Consider the following 15,832-nt stretch of genomic DNA (forward strand, 5'->3'; position numbering starts at 1 on the left):
AAAAGATCCATCCAGTATTACTGTATGCTCTGATGATAATGAAATGGTACAACCTGCTTTATCTGAAGACAAACCTTTATAAGCTGCTTTTTCTGCTTCAACATCCTTATGGGTGCGATAACACATCCCTTAATCATATCTGTAATAGATGAAATAGAATTAAAAACCCATCGGTGGTTCGCAATCGTTTATATGAAGCCCTAACAGGGATCCCCCACAGGGTCTGGCCTAGTTAAAAGACCCTGATTCTAACCTCCTTTTCTTGCTCTCCTCCGCTTCTCTCTCGCTCCCTCCCAGGTGATTCCAAGGGCAGGGGATGGAGAGAAGGAGAGATGGAATGGATGAGTAACTAGGGAAAACCATTCTACATCTTTCCAACTCTCAGACCACAGTAAAATCATCAGTGTTAGTTTAACTCTGAATGTGTACAAATGTACAATTTTTTTACACTCTGAGTTAAATGAACACTAAGGATTTTACTGTGATGCCTCGCCCCAAACTAGGGCAGTGTGTGTGTGTGTGTGTGTGTGTGTGTGTGTGTGTGTGTGTGTGTGTGTGTGTGTGTGTGTGTGTGTGTGTTTTTTTAAGTGAAGTTACTACTCTATAGATGCCTTCATCCAAATGTTGCTTAGAGACAAGCCAGACAACTGTTGGATAGTTGAACACAGGTTGGCTGTTAATTGATTAATAATAATAATCATAATTATTGTCTAGACAAGATTGCAAAGTGCTTGTTTAAAAAACAATTCTAAAAATCTATATTTATTAATTATCGATCAGTGGGGAATAACAAGATAGCGTTGCAGTGGCTTCGTAAATGATTGTGTCACCAATGCCATCATTTATTGATTGGTGGTTGAAATGTGTTATCGTGAGTTTGAATTGAACTCTCTTTAATTGCATGCATGTTGTGTGTGCTCTGCATCCTACGCTCTCCTTAAGCTTAGCCTTATTGTTTTGAAGAGAAGCCTATCTTTCTTCTTTACACCCTGTCGTCACCAAGATGACAGCTTTATGAACCTCATCAGCAGCTGAAAAAGAGCATGTGTGCTCAGCAAACTCTGTCTCTGGATATATAAATGTCAAACACACAGTGTGTGTGTGTGTGTGTGTGTGTGTGTGTGTGTGTGTGTGTGTGTGTGTGTGTGTGTGTGTGTGTGTGTGTGTGTGTGTGTGTGTGTGTGTGTGTGTGTGTGTGTGTGTGTGTGTGTGTGTGTGTGTGTGTGTGTGTGTGTGTACTGTAGTCTCTAGGTGTGATAGAGAGACAGAAAGGGAAGACAGCAGAAAAGACAGAGAGAAATGGAGCCAACCACACAGGGTGGAAGGATGAGTGGAAACATCTATAATTCACAGCCACTGCAGCTGAGAGAGGGACAGAGCCAGAGGTAGAGAGACAAAACAAGAGAAGTGGGAAATAGTGTGCGTGTGCGTGTGTGTGCATGGGGGGGGGGGGGGGGGGGGAGTCCCTTTACTCCAGGAAAATAAAATAAATGGATTGCATGTCAGGTGGAGAGAAAGTACAGGAGAAAAACCTTTAGAACTATTCAAATGCATGGAGAGGAAATAAAGGCACTTAACTTATCTCAAATACACAAATACACAAACGCACGCACACCAAGAACACACGCACACACACAAAGACCACATCAGCGACAACCTTGCAGAGAATCTTCAAAAAGAATAATCATAATCTTTTTTGAAGGTAAATAATCACTAATCTCACCTTCAACTAGCCTCTGTCTATGGTGCCTTTTGTCTTTGAACAGTGTGATAGACAAGTTCCGTGAGGGATGAACCATGATTAATATGCTACTGATGAATGTTGTGTTACCAACTGAAACGCAAATAGTGAGTAATGCACAGCTGTTGAGTAATGCAGAAGGAAGTTGCGGAAATGTAAATGGTGACACGCTGAATTATTACTCAATCGATACGGAACGTACTCGGATCAAAACATGTTTGTTATTAATAGCACAGCGTAACATAATTATATAAACATTCTCAGGGAAACCTCTTAATGATGCTGGACAATTCTAACAGCTTGAAGTTAGCAATGAATGGAAGAGCCATTTCAATTTTAAATGGCCATCTTCTCAGAGTATATTGAGACCCACAGCAGTTTATAAGAAACCGCAGTATATGTAGCTATCTAATGCTACATTCCACACAAACATGTTTTGTTTTATAAAAATGTTTTTGCTATGTTTGCACAGCATTGAACGCCTGAAACAGAGAATATTCAAAATACTGCTGACTTGAGTATGGAAGGGCAGACAAACAAAATATTCTCAGTGTTTTGTTCACCTTTCTCACCCTGACCCCCCCCCCCCCCCCCCCACATGCGCACGCACACACACACTTCATTAGCAGTTAGCGCTCCATCTCTCTGTTATTCAAGTGTTAAACTCCTTTCATCAAGTTGAGCAAGATTGTTACGGCCAACATTAAAACGATGGACCCTACACCTCTCTCTACTCTTCGTCTCAGTCAGGGCTGAGTGCTGTGGGTCAATACAATTTTAGTGCTGAACAAATCATTAATTTGCCCCCGTGGAGAAGGCTGTGGATGACCATGCATTTCAAGGCATCATCAATCCATGTTAGTGGAGGGGAGAAGAGATGGCTTTGAACTTGCCCAGCCATGGCATAGAGAGAAAACCAGTGCCACCTCAAGTGAAACAATGTGGCATGTCCCACAATTTATAAAGTTATGCTACATGTACTGTATTTCTTACTTAGGAAAAATGTGAAGTGTAACAACTTTCCTTTCTTTCCAATTTACTTTTTACCCGCTTGCTGAAAGCTGGCGGGTCTACAGACAGGCTGGACCACTTTTCACACCTATTCGACACCTATTTGTCATTGGCTGTCCTGGCTGTCCTTCACTACTTTAAGCCAATGGGGACACTTTCCCGTTTAAGCCAATGCCTCTCCTCCTTTGCAGCACCCGCCTCCCCTCGCCCCTCCCAGCACTTCCCCTCCCGAAGGAAATCCACGCTCCTCACACCAGTGCATCTTACTTAGCCTCAGGCTACAGAGCTGCTAACCCCCCCCCCCACACACACACACGCGCGCAGAGAGAGAGAGAGAGAGAGAGAGAGAGAGAAACTACCGGCCATATTAGCACTTCAAGCTATAGCGGATATACAAGGGGGCCTGGGGACCCCCGCAAAGCAATCACTGGTGGTCCGAGGACCCCCACTGGGAGCCTGAGACTTCCCCATACTATGAACGGCTATGTTGCGCGAGCGAGACAGGACGCTAATGATTGACATTAAAACCAACGAAATGATGTTGCTCACATGTTGCAAACACAGCAGCTATTGGTGAGGGCGGCCCCAGCTAAACAACAGGCCGCTCGATGTTCGTTTGTATGGAAGAATTTCACTGTAGATGTGGACAAAAACAACGGTGGCGTGACGAGGCTAGTCGACGAACTTAGCATTGTTAGCGTCATGGTTGAACTTACACCTGGTGTTTGCATTTCTCCATTTACAACTCGTACATCTTCATAAACGTTCAGATTTCAAATATAAAGTGCTTATCTCATGGCTACGGGTGTTATAATTATATACGGGCCCTCATAAGTACCCGTATCGTTCAATAAAAAGCATTTTGCTCCGATTGGTGGCCATTGTCTCCGTTTTTCTCAACTACGCGCCTGTAGCGGTTGGGGGGTGTATGCACTCTGATACATTATAACTCTATGCGAAAATGGCCGCCGATCGGAATAAAATGCTTTTTATTTAACAATACGGAAGATACGGGTACTTAGACCCACCCGAAATGACGTGTAACATCCGTGGCCATGGGGTAAGCACTTTATATTTTACATCTGAACGTTTATGTAGATGTACAGGCTGTAAATGAACAAAGTGCAAACGCCATGTTGCATTTCAACAAAGACGTCACGACGACATGTAGCCGTTTATTTGCAGTGCTGGAAAGTAACTAAGTACATTTACTCAAGTACTGTACTTACGCTCACATGCGACGCGTTGTGAGCTTGTAGATCTGTTATTTTCAAATATTTAGTACTTTCACTTTTGGTACTTCAACTACATTTTGATGCCAATACTTTTGTACTTTTACTCAAGTACATTTTTAATTCTGGACTTTTACTTGTACCAGAGTATTTTTATATTGCAGTATTGGTACTTTTACTTAAGTAGAGAATTTGAGTACTTTCTCCACCACTGCTTATTTGGCCTTGCTTTCAAGATTCTTTTTGAAAATAGCTGCTGTATTTGGCCTCATGTGGTGCAACTGGTCGTTTCTTTTGGCCTTGTTTTCATAGACCTCGTAGCTTGTTTCTCTCACAGAACAACACCAGCACTGGATTTTATCAATACATTTACTTACAATCTACAAGCATCCATTGTGAGCTTGTAGATCTGCTATTTTCAAATAAATATTTTATTAAATCTATTATGATGATGATTACTTAATATGCTCAAATTATTTTTTAATAATTAACCAGTTGAGGTACTTTTACTTAACTGGAGTATTTCCAATTATCAGTACTTTTACTTCTACTCAACTACATCTCACAGGCAAATATTGCACTTTTACTCCACTACAATTATTTGAAAACTTGAGTTACTTTATAGATATACACATACAACACTAGCACTGGATTTTATCAACACATTTACTTACATCGGCAATTACAAAATTACCAATCCACAAGCATGCATTGTGAGCTTGTAGATCTGCTATTTTCAAATAAATATTGTATTAAATCTATTATGATGCTGATTACTTATTATGCCTTTTTTTTACAACACAGATCCTCTATGGGGGTCCTTGGCACTAAATAAAGTGGACAGCTGACTGAAAGGTGTCAATGGGGGAGTGATTAGAGGAGTGGCTAGGCTGAATAAATTACCCATTGTTCACGCCCATTACCTGGAGCTGAGAGGTGCTCCGAAGTGACAATTCTTTAGAAGGGATTATCTCAGTTTGCACTATTATAGATAACCAGATTCAAATGATCACATCTTCAAATATGTTCCAATTTTGAAAAATGCCAACTTGCGGCATAAAGCATTATACCCAGTCACATATAACCCCCCATGCAAGATCTGTGTGAATTTGGAAAATATTCATACATTTTCAAAAAAAAAAATCCCAGATTTTTCTAGCCGATCTACGAGCTCACAACGAGCTTGTAGATCGGCTATTTTCAAATATTCAATGTATTTCTATATAGGTTTACACTTTAAAGTGCTTGGGTGGCCTACATATAGTCGTTTCTTTTGAGATTGTTTTCATAGACCTGGTTGCTTATTTCTCTCGCCAAATCTGGCAACATCGTTCAGAACAGAGGCATAATCCTCGGACGTTCATAATGCCACGGAGTTAAAAAGTATTCCAGTCTTGATGATGACGAACCTTTATGTACATGTAGACCTACTCTATAGGCCTAAAGTAAGTGACAAAGGAATTATATCCCCTCATACCTGCAACCTATAAAGATATAATGGCCTGGCTGCAACAGAGAAGGAGTGCACGTGTTCTAAATGTTTTAACAACACCCGGTTGCATTGGCTGGGACATTCTGCACAATGAGCCTGCCGCAAGCGGGTATATTATGACTTTGTCATTTCTTGTTTTCTATCGCTTACTCACCCCATGGAGACTTGAATTCATGGATATTCTTTGTTGACTCTTTTGGAAACTCTTTGTGTCCGTTACCGGAACCCACTGCTCGTCATCAAATTATTGGCTTAGGAATACGACAAAAAAATTAAATAATCCATGAATTCAAGTCTCCATCAAAATCGGGGTGAGTAATCGATAGAAAACAACTATTTTTTGGGGTGAACCATCCCGCTAAGCATAATTTGGGTTTGTGAAAATTACAGTTGGTCTGTCCATCACGTTGATCCCAAACACAACATATCGCAAAAATGATTAGCTGGATTGCAATGTGGATTACTATGCTTCATAACCCCCAGAGGATGACTGTCTGCTACAGATTTTGGTGACCCAGTCACCTTTTCCTCTAACGCATTGGTTCTCAAAGTGGACCCAGGGGGGGGGGGGGGTATCAGGGGGTCCCCAGGCAAAATTTGTTAATAGCGTCACATTATTTTAACCACTTTAACCATATTTTATACTTTGGCTATTCAAAAATAGCAGATCTACAAGCTCTGAGTTTGTAATTTTTGAAAAATTCCTGGCACCAAATATTTTTTAGATGGGGCGTCCGCAGCCAAATACATATAATTTTGGGGGTCCTTGACATGAAAAAGTTTGAGAACCACTGTTCTAACATCACCATTAGGCCAGAATTTCCACTGGCTCACATTTTTACTCAAGATTTACACAAGATTTCTCCAAAACTATTGGCTGGATTATAAGATGAGCTAGTGATGTTGGTGAGCCCATGGCCTTTCCTCTAGTCTAGAACCATGCTTCTTCTGCCAAAACTTCCATCCTAAGTCTAGGGGGTACTAGCAGGGCTTTAAGACTCAAATGGACTGCATTCATATAAATGGATGGTGAATGGACTGCATTTATATAGCGCCTTTCTTTGTCCAAAGCGCTTTACAACGTATTTGACAGCCATGCAAGGCACCAACCTGCACATTGGGAGCAGTGTCTTGCTCAAGGGCACTTTGACACGTAGCCAGGAGGAGCATCGAACCGGTCCGGGAACCTTCCGATTCCAAGGTGTGCTGTCCTGAGCCACTGCTGCCCAGACTAGGTCTTGTTTAAATGAACATTTTAGCTTACTTACTTAAAGCTACACTATGTAACTTTCCTGTTCTACCCTGGATTTGAACCGTGGTTTCCTGCGCAAGTGCTGAAATCTTTACCAGGTGCGCCAATAGAGCTCATTTGAGCCACCCTGATTTCTCTGGGGAGAAGGTCAAAATTCGTGCCAAACCAGGAACAGGATCGTGTCAAAGGTTTTGTCTAGCTAAATGTCTCAATAGAAGATCAGGACGACCAAATAAACCATAGAAGTTGTATTGTATTAACAGAATATAACATACAGATTGGACAAAAGAATATTTTATTGATTCTCACAAAATATAATTACGTACATCATTATAGAGCTTTAACGTTAACATCTTTAACTTACTGTTGAGGTCAACAGTGTAGCCTGTAACGTAGGATACAAGAAGAGAGCGCACTAAGGAAGCGTGGGCACCTCAATCAAAAACTTTGTCCAAAATATGAAATAAAATGATATTTGCGTACTGTAAAGTACACATGATGTGAACATGCACGGTACATCATTATCGGACCTAAATTTACCCTTAAAGTTCTTAAAATGACTGGATATACAGGTTTTTCAGCCATTTGTAGCAAATGTTCTAATCATGTATACTATATACTATATTTGTTTAACATTTTGGAACAAATAGCCAATTTTACATCCAACGTGCCCACTCTTCCTGTTACCGTAATGTATTCATTGTATTAAGCATGATTTCCTGCCTCAACATCCCAGCTACACAAGAGTGCTGGAGACAGACAGAGATGTTAAATAGAGACAGGCAGACAGAGCTATGCAGTGTGTGGGCTAGATATACAGCCACAGGAATAAACAATCTGATTCAATGGATGAAGCTTTGATTTATAGTGTGTCAACAGAAAATACGAAAACACTGGGTTGGGACAGTCAAGTGAGTGAGAGATGTAGACAGAGATAAAGAGAGAGATAGACAGACAGACAGACAGACAGACAGACAGACAGAATATAACAAGTGTGCACGTAAACAGAATGACGGAGAAAAGTGAGAGAGAAAAAGAGATTGAGTGAGAGAGAGAGAGAGAGAGAGAGAGAGAATTTTATGTCAGTCTGGACTCCAGAGATAAGACATGCTTCTCTGCAGTAGCATTCTCTCTATCCATTTGTCAAAACAGCTCTCTCTCCCACAGTCTCTCATTTCTTCTCAAGTGCTTAAGTGCTCTCTCCGCAACAATGTTCAACTATAAAATGACCAGTCAGCTTTAATGCACCATCTTTGAAGCTTTGTTCTGTGTTCTCAGTGGGTGTATCTCTGTACTCTATCCTGAGTAGTCTTTTCACACTCTTAGGTGGTTCCATCACAAGATCTTGTGGGGCCATCATCAGAGGATTTACAAAATGAAAAGAATGATATCAGTATATATAACACACATCATGTGTTCAATAAGTGGGTTTGTCAAAACATCAACATCAGTGAATGGTAGCACAACGTTAGTGGGCACTATGGCTTCCCCTAGTTTTACCGATTTACTGTACAGAGACACCTAGGGGTGGTGTTGCACTGCAAAAAAATAAACAAACAAATAAATAGATAAATACTGAACTGTGGCCACTGTACATAAAGCTTTAGCATCACTGATCGATTCAGCACTGTATTTTCCTTCTCTCACTTCTACGTGGTAAATTCCATTCTTTTCAAGTGCATGTGTTTATATCTTAGGTCTGACGAGTACAGTATATATACTGTATGTCTAGTTATGTGTGTGGGTGTGTGTCAACGTACAGTTTGTCTGCTTGTACGTGTATTTGTGTATGATTCACCTCCTTTAGCAATAGCAGTACTGACACACTCACACAGACAGACACACACTCACAAGAGGAACTATTGACTCATAATCCGGCCACAATTTCACGCAGTAAATACTGTAAGCACATTGGTTTTTCACAGCTGAGGCAGACAGACCTTCAGCCTCGTCACAGGAACACGTGGTCCACTCCACTGGCAGACAAGATACTTCTAATCTAAATGACACCTCAACATCTCTCTACAAACCTCTCTCGCTTTCATAAGTTACATTTTCACACAAGCTTCGTGTCTTCATTAGATGTAACCAAATGTCACAAAGATTGAATGTTATTTTCGTTTTCCTTTGGCCCTTGACAACTGTTGGGTTGGGTGTTTCAGCTTGATACCAATCAATATTGCTTTGATGTTTTGCGAATATTTTCCTATACTTCCTTGAAGGGAAAGCCCTGAAACAGAATTTACATTGTGCTATTCCAATGATATTTAACAGTTAGATCAATATTTACAAACATAGACAGCTGCACTTCAAGGTGTGATTCTATCAAATATTGCATCTGCTCCATAGTGCTCCATATACCTGGGGTATGGAACTGTGTATATTTTCAGTCAGAGCTGTAAGCCCTACATTCAAATAAAATTACATTTGCATGTGATATCTCAAACAATAATTAGAAGCGTCAGCTGATGACAACATGAATTCAGTATTGGTGCTTGCTGATTTCCTGCTTATATGGAGAAAACAGTTGTTTATAGCTGTTGTTTATAGATACAGACGCAATACGTAATAAAGTTTTCGGGTGGATTTTCTCTTTAACAAGACAGCCCATCAGGTAAGACATGGATCACTACATCCACCTGTTCTTATACACAGACCGCTACGTATCCTGCTGATGATGAGAGCCAAGTCAGAACACATGTTGCCATACATGCAATAAATGTGATTTCATCTTGGGACTTCACTTAACCACATTAACCCTGATGTCTGTATATTGGGCAAAGTTTCCAAAGTTTTCATTTTCCAAAAATAGCTAAAATAGCAGAGCTTGTATGTACAGTAGGATATTTTCGCTATTTGTCAAACGACGTAAGTAATTACTGTAAGGCCCAGAACAGAGGCAACCCATGTCCAGTTTACTAAGTAGAGGGTTTAAGTGGTTAATGGACATTTCCACCTGAGTCCTGTGGGGAACAGGTAGGTACTTGGATTACCAAGAATGTTGGCCTGAACAATGGACAATGTAGGACAGCAGAACAGAAGTACACTGGAGACTAACTAACAGGGATTCTCTATGAAACCCTGTAGAGAGTGGAAGCACATGTAGCATAACCCTCAGGGTGAAATAATAACTGAACTGTGTGTGTGTGTGTGTGTGTGTGTGTGTGTGTGTGTGTGTGTTTTTGGAGAACTTGAAATGCCTGAACAAGGCCTTGTTCAAAAGGCTCATATTGCAGTTTTGTGTGTGTGTGTGTGTGTTTGGAGGGCTTGAAATACACGCCTTGTTTAAAAAGGTCATATTGCAGATTTGTGTGTGTGTACGTGTGTGTGTGTGTGTGTGTGCGCACGCACGCACGCACACAGGGTGTGTTTGAGAGTAAATGTTTATTCACCCAGACATGGTCCCTCACAACGTGACAGATGAATGGAGCATAATTAATAATGGTGTACAAGGCTGCATACACAAGGGAAACTCGAGGACAGTAGCAACAGTGTATGGTGTCCAAGAACAATCTGCCAATACAGCCAAGTGTGTGTGTGTGTGTGTGTGTGTGTGTGTGTGTGTGTACTAGTCGTATAAAAAGATATCAATACACTTCATTGTCTTGATATTATGTTTTGTGAATTGTTAACACTTTGAATTGTTAATTGTAACTCTTGTTAACACTTTACTCAGAGTTTTTATGCACCCGTTCTGTTTTTCATCCTACTGCGGTGCTGCGATGACATTTCATTACAAGGATCAAGAAAGGCCTATCTGTCTGTCTGTCTATTAACAGTCCATATACAACAGTATGATTGGAAATCCAGTCAGATTGAAAAAGGTGCACTTGTTTTCACCGACGTAGGCACGCCATCTGAAGGGACTTGAGCCACGAGAGGCACCGCCAAAGTCGCTGTGCCGAGCGTTGCGAAGTTACCTTCAGTCAACTCAGCGCCGTCTGAGTTATGTCCCGATAGGGACAGAATCGTAAATCATCACCCCCCCTAGTCTCGGTACCTCCAAGACATCTTTTCTTTTATTTATGGGGAGGCCCCACCCCGCCGGGGAGCGCGGAAGGTGAACTCGAAGACAACGAGCACTCCTTTTTCAATCCGACTGGTTTTCCAACAATCATACACAACATTATGCTAACCCGTTACGCGGTCAGACAGTGCAAGTGCAGATAGCCAGGCCTGACATTAGGCCTTCTATTTTATATTTTTTCATCTTATTTTTAACTTATTTTTATCTACTGCTTTTTTATTCTCATTAATTATTCTTGAATCTTAGCTGTATCTGTCCTGTGTTTCATGCCTATCTTTATCTATAGTATCTATATGGTGGCACTGCTGAGTTATTTTAGTTTCCATATACACCGCCCTACATATGTGAGACTAGAATTTGTTCTGTAAAACAGGGAAAACATTTGGTCTACGTGTGCGTCACTCTGACCTTAAAGTATTTTACATATGCAATTGTTTGTCGTTTTTGGGAGCTAGTCGTTCGCACGAGAGCTGTACATATCGAGCCTATGTGTGCATTCACAAAATCCCAAGCTTAAGCTACAGAATCAACTAAGTGTCATATTGCAGGAACATGTCACACCCAACACCAATGTCACACCCTCTCGTGTGTTTGTGTTTATTATCCATCCATTTGTCCTCAAGGTGTCAACCCCCTGTTCCCACACAGAGCAACAAGTGCTGAGCAACAACTGTTGGTCCTGTTCAAACAAAACAGCCAACAGCCTCCTCCTTCATATCGAAACAAGGAACTACGTCAATATTAGCATGATGGAGTCAAACCAAAGTCGTCAGTTGGGTAAAATTGTACAGTTGTAGTTTTTACTACATGTGTGTGCAGTATTGGGCATGCTAATCTGCACTCTTGTATTTGAGTGCAAACAATGGGTCGGGACCCATATGTGGGTCGCGGACCAATTTTTATGGGTCGCAAGTAAATACCCCTTTATTTTTTGTTTCCTACATTTAGTTTTTAATGATTATTTTTTCCAAAATATTTTCAAACAATTACCAAAGATTAAGGGAAAAAAATACTTTTAAGAAGTAGTGAAAAGAGAAGATCTACAAGCTCACATCATGTCGCATTGCAATGTGTTATGAACTTGTAGATCGTCTATTTTCACTAGTTTGGGTCCTGGGGAGACATAAAATGTCTCTTTTGGGGCTTGAGCTAAAAAACTGTGATAAAGAATGTTTTGTAAGAATAAAATATGAGACGGCAAGTTACATTTCAACACATACCCACAGTTGCCTTTGTAATGAGGTAAATGTATTACAATAAAACAAGGAGAAAATAAGATGAGACGCTAGCCCGGCAATAATGGCTGTAAAAAAAAACTATTGGTTGTCTCCAAGTCTCTCTGCCAGCCAGGCCATCGTCTCACAGCCAAGTGTGAGCTGCAGTGTGTTGTGTTCTGTCCTCCATACCGCCAGTGAGGAAAAAAGAAAACAAATGTCCACTGAAAAGAATCCGTCTGCCTTTCTTTAAAAAAGTCCATTGTCTTTTTCTTAGTTTGTCAGGCCTCAGGCTGCCATCCATTGAATGGAGGCATCTCATTGTGAGATTAGAGAGGCAGACCCTCAGCAGGTGGTCCCCCTGTCTGCCGTCAGCTGTCTGTTTCAGACTTTATCAAGAAAGGCTTGGACCTTTTTATTGTAACAACTTGAAATGAAAGCCTACTTGATGTTTGACAGTGTAAAACATGAACATGTTTTAGGGCCTTTCAAAGTACTGCATTTTTAATCTCAACGACAGACTGGAATGGAAAGTGGGAACTGTTTTCTGTAATTCTTCTCTCGCACGCACGCACGAGTAATTATGTATTATGTTAGATTTCTTATTATCACTCCCTCTCTCTTTTGGTGTCTCTCTCTCTGTCATCTGACTGATGCAGATTAGCTGCCCTTTATCCAGGGCTCAGCGCTGATAATCTAGTTATACTAGTCCTGGTACACTGCAGCTTAGATCTAAAACAGTACTACAGTAAGTAAGTAACCCAGAGGATTTACCACAAGTAGAATTAATGACATCTTTGCCCAATAACAAGCCAAATGAGTCAAATGGATTATGTAACATGATCTGGAGGCCAGGCCTAGTTTAAAAATAAAAAAACACTGTCCTGGGTTAACATACTTTGAACTGTGATACTGATGGACACAACTCAAACTTCACTTCTTCTGAGACAGCAGACATGATATGCTGAACATATTCCTACACAGAATCAAGTTTCTGGACTAATCCAAATAATTTGAAGTACATATTGTTCTTTAAAATATGGTGCAAAATGAAAAAGAAAACTGTCAACATTACAACAATAAACAAAACATCACTCCTTCATATTTATGCCATTGACATTAATGCATTGTATGTAGGCCTATATGCTAAAAACATTTAAAATGCCAATATCCTGTGATTATTGTATAGTCACACGTTTTAGGGTTAAGGACAAGGTCTACGATTCTTAGTCTCAGGGTTTTAACACAATGCTTTTACAACACATCAATACAGTGTTCCTCCTCGCATTTGAAACCTATTTAGGTGTGATCATATCCAGGCAGAATGCCATTGGACACGGCGCTAAAGTTACAGACATCACATGGTCCAGAGCAGAGATTTGTCATGGTTTAAATGTCTGTCTTGCTCACTTTCCTGGGGTGTTTGTTTGTCCCTATATACCTCCTCCATCTGTTTCTCCTCCAGTCCCCACTCTCTATCCCGCTCCCTGTCCTCATGCAGGATAGCTCTCAATTAATCCCATTACTAGAGATGGAGAGCCGAAGCCAGACGGAAACCCTGTAGCCACCAGCCGCACAGAGAGGCAGAGAAAAACAGAAGCAGAGATATCTAGATAGAACCTCAGATAGACAAGGAGCAGAGGAAGAGGAGACAGACATGGTGAGACATTGAAAGGGACAACAGTACAGAATCAGAAAGATCAGCCCACCACCAAGGCTGGTCTTTCTGATTCTGTGGTGTGGTGAGCTGGGGTCAAATAATGGTTAAACCACACACACACAAACAACCACGAGGACAATGAACCCTTCAGCCAACCAATATCCCCCACCCCAACACACACACACACACACACTTTCTCTGCCTTTTGATTTGGTCTTTCTCCTTGCTCCACACACACTAGACTAGCCCCTTACTTCTTTCACTTCTCCATCTCTTAACCTTCCTCCTTATAATCCTCCAATCAATGTGACACCCCCCTTCCCTTACCCCGATCCCCTTCAGCCGGCCGGCTGCAGCCTCTAGCTGTAGCTGGTCTCTTACCCTGTGTGTGCTAGTGAGGGGGGTCCATGGTCTCAAGTTACCCTATGTGGCGTGCTACTGAGGGGGGTCCATGGTACCCCTGCCTCCTCTGGTCTCTTATCCTGTGTGCTTACTGTGCTAGTGAGGGGGGGTCCATGTGGTCTCTTATACCCCATGTCCAATGAGGGGAGTCCATGGTCTCTTACCCTGTGTGCTAGTGAGGGGGGGGTCCATGGTCTCTTATACCCTGTGTGCTAGTGAGGGGGGGGGTCCATGGTGGTCTCTTACCCTGTGTGCTAGTGAGGGGGGTCCATGGTGCCCCTGCTGCCTCCACTCTCCGCCAGACAAGCCCTCCTCATTCGCTGAAGTCATCCACTTGCCCCGTCCTGTCCTCCAGGGCTAAAGTCCACTGCGAACACACGCTGCTCGCACTACAACACATACAGGTGTTCCTTCAGTTCACTGGGAAGGCAGAGGAGGAGAAGGAGGAGGAGGTGTCAGGGATAGATAGATAATCCAGAGGGTTAAAGTCCTGACGGGTTGGTATTATAGTCCAAAAACACAACAACACAGAAAGCCTAGCCGGAGGAGAGCCGCTTGTATCGCTGTGTAACCAACCAGCTGCACCGGCTGGGATGGGTTCTCCCAACTGCTGCCGAGAGAGACTGCAGCCGCCTGGGCGCACACATACACACTCTCTCACACGCACATACACACTCACACACACACGTACGGTACACAAGCACAGGCTCTGTGTAACACGAACACACATGCATGCACACACACACGCGCACGCACGCACTCACACTCACTCACTCACTCACTCACTCACTCACTCACTCACTCTCTCTCTCTCTCACTCCCTCTCTCTCTGGTCGCCGGTTGACTCGCATTCACACACACAGTGAGAGCTCTGATGATCAGACTGAGGCAACAGTTGTTGAATTCACATCGCTCCTCCTTCCCTCCCACCCTCTCGGGGTGGTTGCTTAGCAACTGGCTTCAGGGGGCGGGCCTTGGGAGAGTCCTCACATTGCTGCAGACTCTTCCCTTGGCCGCTCTGCTTGGCCGCCGCCCACTCAGGCCACATTTGCATGTTGAAGCCCTGCCTGCCTGGTGCCTGCCTGCCAGTGGTAGAAAGTAACTAAGTACATGTACTCAAGTACTGTACTTATATGTACAATTTTGAGGTATTCTTTACTTTACTGGAGTATTTCCAATTTCCTGTACTTTTACTTCTACTCCACTACATATCAGAGGAAAATGTTGTACTTTTACTCCACTACAATTAAATGAAAACTTCAGTTACTTTGTAGATTTTAATTATTATAACAAAACATACAAAACATCACCCACTTCAGCCCTAAATACATAGCCGATCTACAAGCTCACAATGCGACGCATTGTGAGCTTGTAGATCGTCTATTTTCAAAAAATCGTTTATACGGGACTTCTATTTGTATATCTACATTGCAGTATTGATACTTTTACTAAAGTAAAAAATGTGAGTACTTTTTCCACCACTGCTGCCTGCCTCTGTCTGCCTTGTTTCATTTCAGAAAGGACAGTGCGTGGCTGACTGACTGACTGACTGTGCCCTGTAGGCAGGGGATGGGAAGTGACTCACTGTGGTTGTTGTCACTCACACTGAAAGAGTTCAGTCTTCAAGTCTTGAGTGATACAGCAGATTCCACATCAGGTTCAAAAGTGGAGAGGTGTTTAAGATGTGAAAGGAGGAAAAAAGCTTTTGGTGTTTCTGAAAGACTGAAAGAAAATGAAAAATAAAAAGTGTTTGTACTGTAGCTACTGTATGTGTGCATGTTATTGTGTTCAAATAGCTAAG

At 41.9% G+C, this 15,832-nt stretch overlaps 1 protein-coding gene across 2 annotated transcripts in view; it reads right to left on the reverse strand.

The window, feature by feature from the left end:
* Positions 1–14,860, reverse strand: part of rab11fip4b (RAB11 family interacting protein 4 (class II) b) — a 41,333-nt gene extending 26,473 nt beyond the window's left edge. The window contains exon 1 of one of the 2 annotated variants that reach the window (XM_080451676.1): positions 14,278–14,860. In XM_080451676.1, coding sequence (XP_080307802.1) covers positions 14,278–14,361 — 84 coding nt within the window. In that variant the 5' untranslated portion in view covers positions 14,362–14,860. The remainder of the gene's footprint in view (positions 1–14,277) is intronic. The other variant, XM_080451675.1, reaches the window with a different exon arrangement.
* Between the last annotated feature and the right edge of the window lie 972 nt (positions 14,861–15,832).

The sequence above is a fragment of the Gymnoscopelus braueri genome (assembly GCF_963280865.1).
Source record: "Gymnoscopelus braueri genome assembly, chromosome: 2".
NCBI classification, from domain to species: Eukaryota; Metazoa; Chordata; class Actinopteri; order Myctophiformes; family Myctophidae; genus Gymnoscopelus; species Gymnoscopelus braueri.